This window comes from Capsicum annuum, chromosome 6 (assembly GCF_002878395.1).
Source record: "Capsicum annuum cultivar UCD-10X-F1 chromosome 6, UCD10Xv1.1, whole genome shotgun sequence".
NCBI classification, from domain to species: domain Eukaryota; kingdom Viridiplantae; phylum Streptophyta; class Magnoliopsida; order Solanales; family Solanaceae; genus Capsicum; species Capsicum annuum.
The window spans coordinates 96,573,691-96,582,083 of record NC_061116.1 but is presented as its reverse complement, the minus strand read 5'-3'; the positions used below and the strand labels follow the sequence as shown (position 1 = coordinate 96,582,083).

Below are 8,393 nucleotides of genomic sequence, written 5' to 3'. Positions count from 1 at the left end.
AATCTATTATGAGCTGATGCAAGACTATGCTGACTTCGGGGACCTGGCTTAGGACATTCTCGAACTTTGTGACCGGTCTTGCCAGATACAAAGCACACATCACTACCAGCTCTACATACACCCTTATGTTCTTACCATATTCTTCACATAACGGGTAGGTACGAACACCACTAGTACTACTCTGACTTTGGAGCTTGGATCTCTCTCAAATTTGACACCCCCAAACGAAGGTGCAAGTACACTAGCTGAAGATGGAGCTGGAACTAAAAATCTTTAACCATACTGAGAACTGCTACCACCTTGAGACCCTAATTGCAAGAAACAAGGACTACCTGTCTTGGCTTTCTTACTCACTCTTCCTCTTTCTTTCATCTTATCTGCTTCAATATATTGTACATAAATAATTAGCCTGGAAAGATCCATATCTCTATTAAGCATGGCAGCTCTACACTCTTTCAACACATCACTTGATAGCCTAGTCAAAAACTTACTCATACTCGTTCTAAAGTCAGCTATCAAGTCGGGAGCATACTTAGCTAATTGGTTAAACTTAAGACAATACTCTTGCATTGTCATGGAGCCTTTCCTTAGGTTCATAAACTCTTCTAACTTAGCTTCACTCATTTATAGAGGGAAAAACCTATCTAGAAAGGCACTTTGAAATACTAGCCAAGTCACGGGAGCTGCATTCTCCCCTCTACTTTTCTCCCACATCACTACCCAATCATGAGCAATATCTTTTAACCTATAAGAGTCTAACTCAACACTCTTCTCTTCTGACACATGCATAATCTCGGTGATCTTCTTCACCTCCTTAAGAAACAACTGCGGATCCGCACCTACTACTGACTTAAAGAATTCAGCCTGGTTCATTTTCATGAAGCTTCTAATCCTGGGTGCGGCAGAATTCCCATCTTGCTGAGGTGGGGCTACAGCCTAACTGTTTCCATGAACATCAATCACCGCCTGGGCTAGTGCCTGGCAAGCTACCCAAAACTCTGCATGTGACAAACTCTCATTTTCAGGATCTACTGGCTGAGGGAGCTGATCATCAACCCTATGGACAAAGTCTCTGCGAGGAGGCATACTCTATAAATAAAAGAATAAAGTGGATTAGATGAGGATCAACTTGAGCTCATTCTTACTCTTACAAAATGATCACTAAAAGAAGAGGAACTGCTCCTAAGAACATCCTGTAGTCTCTTGTACATAAATATGGCGCGCTACACGCCCATGTACAAGACTCTACTAGATGCAGCTTTTCAAAGTCCCTAGGATACTCTTGAATCTTAGGCTCTAATACCAATTTTGTAATGCCCTGAGATCCCATCCCAAGACGTCACCGATGCTTATGAACCCGAAGGACCACAAGCTAACCCTTTTCTAATATCTATACATATACACTGCATAATATCTGTAAAAAGGTGAAAACTTGCCATAAGGTTCAACACATCTATACATACTCAAAACTTAAAACTGAATACTAATACATCCGTCTAAAAAGCCTCTAACTGTCAAGGTTTACATTTGGTGGTTGGGCTGGGTAATGAAGGCGGTTCTCGATCCTGGTTAGGCTTGGAATTATCCATTACAACAGGGTTTTGGTTCGGTTTGTGTAATTAGTATCACCGAAAAATGAATTCTTGAAATACATAGGTTAAAAATAGGCCAATTTTTACAATGGTGATACATTAAAAATTGTGAAGTAATTGATAAATGGTGTTTTATCATTAAGAATGAAATTGAGCAGTTAGTAATGTCATAGCAGGGAAAAGAATTACAGACACATGGAAGTATGAAAATATGTGCATATATATAAAAATAGAGCTTAGACTCAAATTAATTATGTGAGTACTCTTTACCTGATTATATTTGTTGGTCTTGCGATATACTTGTAGTTGATGAATCAGTATTTTACAATGCTTGAATAAATAAGATATTAATTTGTCCTTGACACATGTTTATATGTTATAAACTAATAACTTGTAATGTGATTGACATAAAGGCCAAATGTTGGTAATTTGAACACATAACATGATTGTACTTATTTTCTATTTGTTATTGTGGGATAAAATAATAAAGGTTGATCATGATTGAATTGGTGGATTTCAGGTAGGATAAGCATGGGATATTGGAATAAGTGTGGTATAACACTTGGTTTGGAATAAGGGTGGTAGGCACTAGTTATTTGGGATATTGGTACTTGGATGAAACAAATCCCCTACAGATCATGGATAGTGGGCAGACATAAAATTTATAGCATGTGTGTAAACTATGATATGGAGAGTTTGATAGTTCCTTCAATGGGCAGAGTCATGAATCATTTTATTTGAATCCTCATGTGATCCGATTATTGATATATCATTTGTATCCTAGTGTGGTTCAGTTTATTTGATAGATTATTTGGAACCTTGTGTAGTTCGATTATTGACATATCATTTGGATTCTTGTACGGTCTAAATTATTTGACATATCATTTAGATCCTTGTGTGTCTAGGCATTTTCATATCACTTGGATGCTTGTGTGGCATGGTATGTTTGATATATCATTTGGATCCTTGAATGGTTTGGTTATTTGATTTGTATAATATTTAGATCCATGTGTGATCTGGTTATTTGACATCATCATTGAAACCTTCTATGGTCTGATCATTTGCCATTACACTAGTATGTTTAGGAAGTCTTGATAAACAAAATAACAAGTTTTATTAAACCTTGTTGATTTAGTGAATGGACATAAATGTATTAAATGAAGTTGTTGGAACCTAAATGTTTTTTTGACATGTAATTGTCCTTATTTGATAATTAATCATGAAAAAAGTGGTAGCATAAATGGTTACACATACCCTTGTCTAGTTAAAGAAAATGAGAATGGTTATGAGTGAATTCTGATAGGAACTTATGAATTGTCATTTGATACTTAGTGATGTACCTTGAAGGATAATAGGATGATTTGAGTAGAGAAAGGTGAAGGATATGTAATCCTTGATTAGTGATCAAGTAGGCTTAAATCTTATGGTTGAGAAAGTGTGTCCATATTTTGACTTAGGTCGGAGACTCGAAAATTGGTGCACATGTGTGGAATATGATAGTTAATTGAATTAGTTTCTGATGTAACATGAACTCAGTGGTTGATAGAGAGGTGTAAGTGAGAATGTTGTAAAAGTGTAGTAACCTGAGTTATAGACCCAAAGGAATGAAATTGGTAGATTATATGTTCATGTTTGATTTTGGTTTTCTATATTATGTTTATGTGATTTAACTTTGGTCGGCCACTGATAGGTGTACATGTAGTTGTACTGACATTATTCTTGCTATACCCTTCCTGAGGTATAGCGTTGTTGCATGATCAATTGATGTTTCTTGATTGTTGCAGTTAGAGATCTCCAACAACTTCCGTCTTCTCATTTCATGGTGAATGTTGGTCCTTATGATATTTTTTTTTTTAGTAGCTCGTGTAAGTCTACACTAGGTCCTCGAGGAAAAATGTTTTCTTTTATTGTATCTTTAAAAAAATTGTAATAAGTTTCATAAAATTTTGACGAGATTAATGATATTGTTTATTACTTATGCAAATTTTTAAAATGAGTGGCACGGATTTCCTATTTAAGTGGATTAGATTAGATGTCCTGCATGATCCAATAAATTGGGTGATGACAATAAGAGACGGCTCTTGTCTTTGTAAAGGAAAATTTTCAGCTTTTATTCAAAGATAATATCCTTGGGACTGTCAAATTGAAATGCGCAGGAATAGATTCAACAGACAAATTTACAATTTTTTACATATGTACAGTAATGTCTACCTTTGACCCTATCAAACAAGAAAAATATTACTACTAGGAATTTACATCTTCTAATTGCTAATCCACTAGATGGTAATGAAGTTTTGGGAGAGTTTCTCGAACTGAGATTTCATTAAATCTCCAAAAGATCGAAAAGAGCTTCCACGTGTCATGGAGCTTGTGGTTGTTGTGGTGGTGATGGTTGTCTCGTCATTCACGGCAACATCAATTTCGCCCATCTCGGTCTTCATAGACTTAAGAAATTTCATGTCAATATTATTACCAGAATTGTCTCTTAAGTAGAATATATTTCTTGCTTTCCCTCCCTCAGTTGCTATATCTGCTCTAACGACAGCTAGACCATTCTCTCTAAGAACTCGAGTAATATCAGAAAGCAATCCTACTCTATTGTTCGCACATAGTTCTAATCGGATTCCCTGTTAAATAAACAAATAAAAGGATACACCACGATTAGAAATGTGTAGACTTAATTTAATGTAAAATGACCAATTACTACATACTAAGATATTGAAGAAAACAAGACCTCACAAACTCTTCGTTCGATAGCAGCTTCCAAGCATTTTATAACTCTTTGTTTCTCACTCTCTGAGCTCATTGCATATCCATCAACATGCCTTATGAAATATTCCTATTGCATCAAAAAATAAATCATCATTTAATTTCCTTGATCATGATAATTAATTTGTTTTTCCCTCAAGCTCACTGCAGGCCTATTTCCGTTAATATAGGGCCAACATATCTAAAGTTACATATATAGAAAAAGTAGGAACCTGAAATGCATAACCTCCACGAGAATCTACGGAAGCATGAAAGATGACATATTGCATATCTGCAAGAGTGCAAACGGTATCAAACATAAGCCTCCTACGATCCTTGCACTGAATAGCAACTATTGAATATCCCTTCTCATCACAATTCTCAATATACACTCTCAACATTTTCTCTTCCTTATGATCATCACTACTATCAATTAATCTTGGAGACCCCACTATTATAGGCTTTGAAGGGCTTTCAAAATCAGGGACAGATAGCATAAGCTGATGTAGTCTACGTTCAACATCGGTCACTGTGCCTTCTCCCTCAGGATTAAGGCCATAAGCGGTTTTTACTTCTTGTTGTTTCACATTTTCTTCATTTGTGTTCTGAGTAGTTGTTGCTCGGAGCACTGTGGTGAGGTGATCTTCAATTGCTGTCAAGCGATTGTGGTCGATAGGTGTGTCAGTAGACTCTTCCGAAATGTAAACAACGCATGCTAAACGTGCATTATGGCTCCATGCATGTGCTTCCACAATGTTGCAATGGAGATCAGCCAGGGCAGCTGTTATCTCTGAAAATAGCCCTGGCCTGTCTCTTCCAGTCATTTCAATTGCCCTAGGCTCAGGAAGAGATTGACATTTGAAAATTTTTCTACTTCCTGTCATTGATTTCTGTATTCCCTCCCTATTTGCACCAAGTGCCTGGATGTTTAAGTTGATATAATCAGTCACGTAGGATAAACTAGACAGGAGTATATATATTTAGTAAAAGATTTTTTTAAATCTGGATCCATTTTAACTAGGTTATTAATCATTTTCCTAGATCACTATATTAGGCACAGTAATTTCAAAATTATTTATACCATCAATGCATAGAATATAAGTTCAAGGTTTATAAATAGGAGAGTGTAACTTCTATATACTGTTGGTTCTATTTTATGCAATTAGTCATTCTAATTTGGTAAAATAAATAATAAATTCTAAGTAACCTACTATAATATTTTTAAATACTAATAGTAAATATGTAAAATAAGTAATCATTTTTAGTGAGTGTTGGTTACGTTCAAATGGGACTCAAATAATTCATTTCATCAGTTAATATCACTTATCATGAGATTTGATTTTCTGCAATAGGCTATTTCAGAAAGGTTTTCAGCATGGAACTTCTATTATAATTTTTACCTGCTGAATATAGTTGAAAACCCTCTGATTTGTAACTTTATTACCGAGCTCATCTTTGACATGAAAGACTATGAAAACAAGCATTTAAAAGGAACATATTAGATCCTATAAATTAGTATGAGACTTAATTTGGATTTTATTATTAATGAGAAGAATAATGTGAATATATATGATGCAGATTACCATCCATGAACCATCCAGCATCTGAAGATATATAGCCTTTCAATATACTGAGATTCGTATCTGTGAGCACCTGCACTACTTCTAGCAAGAGGCCTTGCTTATTTACACTATCAATCTGCATATAACACGAATAATTACGGTAATCACAGCTAAAGATATATTTCTTTTAAATTAACAATTCATTGTTCATCTCTAAGAGAAATTCTATAAGAAGAAGATTGTGTTACCTTCACTACTGTACAATTCTCTAGACTCTCATTGTCAATTGTAACTCGACATCTATAAATAACGCAAATAAGTTAAACTTATTGAATTTAAATCAAATAGGGAATTTTGACAAAACAATTTTAATCACTTACTTTGGGCCATTTATCCTCTCAGCTAGGCCATCAAAATCAGGATCAAAATAAGGAGAACAAACTCTGTTCATGCCTTCAAACAAAAAAAATTAGGCCATATCATATAAATTAAAAATAATAAAATAATTATGTTGATCCAATAAAAAAAACTTAATGACGATAAAAAGAATAATTATGAAAAATCATGCTGATAATAACAATTGCACCAACAATTAAAAAAAGTCTAAGCATCCATTTGATTTTATTAAAATTTTAGAAATTAGCTTCATAGAAAATGCATTTTTCCTTCTTTTCTTTTTATTTTTTTTGCATATTTGTTTTTGTTTAAGATATTAAACTCATGTATTGTAGTTGAAATATATTATAAGAAACACCTTCATAATATGAACATATGACAAAAAACAGAAAATCTTCTAACAGCGTCTAACCTTTATTCTTGTTAACTAAATGAAGAACAAAAAAAGAGGAGATAGATGCTAACAAGAAGTCTAATCCCAATGTTTTTCAGAAGATTGGAAGCATTCTAAATTTATAAATTAAGACCAATAAAATAATTCTTGAAAAGAGAGGAATAAGGATGAAATTAAATATTTTGTGCTCTCTCTCTCAGAAAATACAATGGAAGAAAATATGTACTACAAAGAAACCTAATTATCCCATTAAAAATCGATTATGACAAATCTATAGAGGGACAAAGAGTGTGTAATAAAGGATGAAAGTTTCAAGTAATCTTTTTCCAACAAGTCAATTCCCTTTAGCCATCCACAAGTTCCTCCTGAATTCTTGGAAGACCTCCTTTTTTGAATAGATTTTGCGATGATGCATCCCAACCAAGCATACGTGAGAACTTTGTTTGGGGCGAGGCCAAGAGCGTCATTAGACATTCTGCCAATTGGTTTAAGTGTATTTTCTTTTCCATTCGTTTTACATAAATTTTGGATTATAGTACAACTATCATTCCCTACGTAACATTTTAAGTTGCCTTTAGTTCCAAAGTATTCGTTTTTGGTTGATACTCTATAGGGATGATTTAAGAAATTCCCTCCCTATTACTCATCAACCTGCAACTTTGCTTCCTCCTAATGTTAGGGATCTAGTTATATTTCCTAAATCCAATTTCACATATGATAATTTGAACATAGTATGTAAATGTTATTTGATATAAATATATGAAATTTGAAATTGTTTCATCATAATTGTTATTAACTTATTTGATTAATATGCATTGATTAAGTTTTGGGAGTTGTCATCACGATAAAGATACCGAAACGAAAGCATATCTCTGATAACTTGATCTAAATATTAGTCTTGCTCGTAGGGTTATTAACTAGTGTTATCTTTACAACAATAAAAAATTGTCACGACTCAGCCTAACGGATAGTGTGGGCTCCTACGCTATTCTAAGTAACTAGAAGAACCTTTATTACCCAACTAAAAATATGCAAAAGACCTCTGTTTTTAAGGAAATATAAATTAAATTCAATAGTAATAAACAAACTCCTTACAAATACATCTTACAAAGGTCCTTCACTATCTGATACAAGAAATCCAAGGAAGACATGGAATTGGCTCAAAACAGTCCAAACACACTCCAAAAACAGTCCACTAATTCAAAGAATCGAGGACCCTTTTGAAGACCACTCTCGGATTCAAGAATGAATACAAGAAGGACATTATAACTAGGTGTTTGACACCTTTTGCAGCCAATAACAAACTAAGTTAACAAGAAAAGATGAAACAACAATGAGAAGAACAACAACAACAACAAAAACGGTTTCACAATACAAGATACAAAATGGATACAAGATTACAAAAGAAAAAGGATAGATAGATAGATCACATGAAGGTATAATATTAAGAACCCAATAATGGTAACTCTTGGACCCTTAAAACTACACAAAACAATAAATCTATCTCTTACAAAGACACAAGATCGGAATCCACCTCCCAAGCATCAATGTTTCTAAGCAAATGCAAACACAAGTGATTCTACACTTGTCTAAGCCCTAATTTTGGTTTTGGGTGCCTCAAGGAAAGAGGACTTATGTTTCTTTGTCTTGTAAGAATTACAATTTCATTCATCAACTAAGTAAATAAAACCCTACATGTTC

General features: G+C 34.0%; 1 protein-coding gene across 1 annotated transcript; it reads right to left on the bottom strand.

The window, feature by feature from the left end:
* Positions 1-3,716: 3,716 nt before the first annotated feature.
* LOC107875028 (ACT domain-containing protein ACR2) lies at positions 3,717-6,977 on the bottom strand. Its single transcript, XM_016721685.2, has 8 exons — positions 6,711-6,977; positions 6,283-6,355; positions 6,151-6,202; positions 5,924-6,038; positions 5,741-5,808; positions 4,574-5,260; positions 4,327-4,431; positions 3,717-4,219 (listed from the first exon to the last, which is right to left on the bottom strand). Exons 2-8 carry the CDS (start codon positions 6,351-6,353, stop codon positions 3,869-3,871), a joined length of 1,449 nt encoding a protein of 482 aa, XP_016577171.1. The 5' UTR covers positions 6,354-6,355; positions 6,711-6,977; the 3' UTR covers positions 3,717-3,868.
* Positions 6,978-8,393: the final 1,416 nt, after the last annotated feature.

Bases quoted from the DNA above. Each gene is read 5' to 3' on its own strand.
- LOC107875028 (XM_016721685.2), bottom strand. From the start codon at position 6,353: ATGAACAGAGTTTGTTCTCCTTATTTTGATCCTGATTTTGATGGCCTA. The intron at 6,039-6,150 runs GTAACACAATCT...TGTTATATGCAG, and splicing joins AGAATTGTACAGTAGTGAAG to ATTGATAGTGTAAATAAGCA. The intron at 4,220-4,326 runs GTCTTGTTTTCT...TTTATTTAACAG, and splicing joins TCGAACGAAGAGTTTGTGAG to GGAATCCGATTAGAACTATG.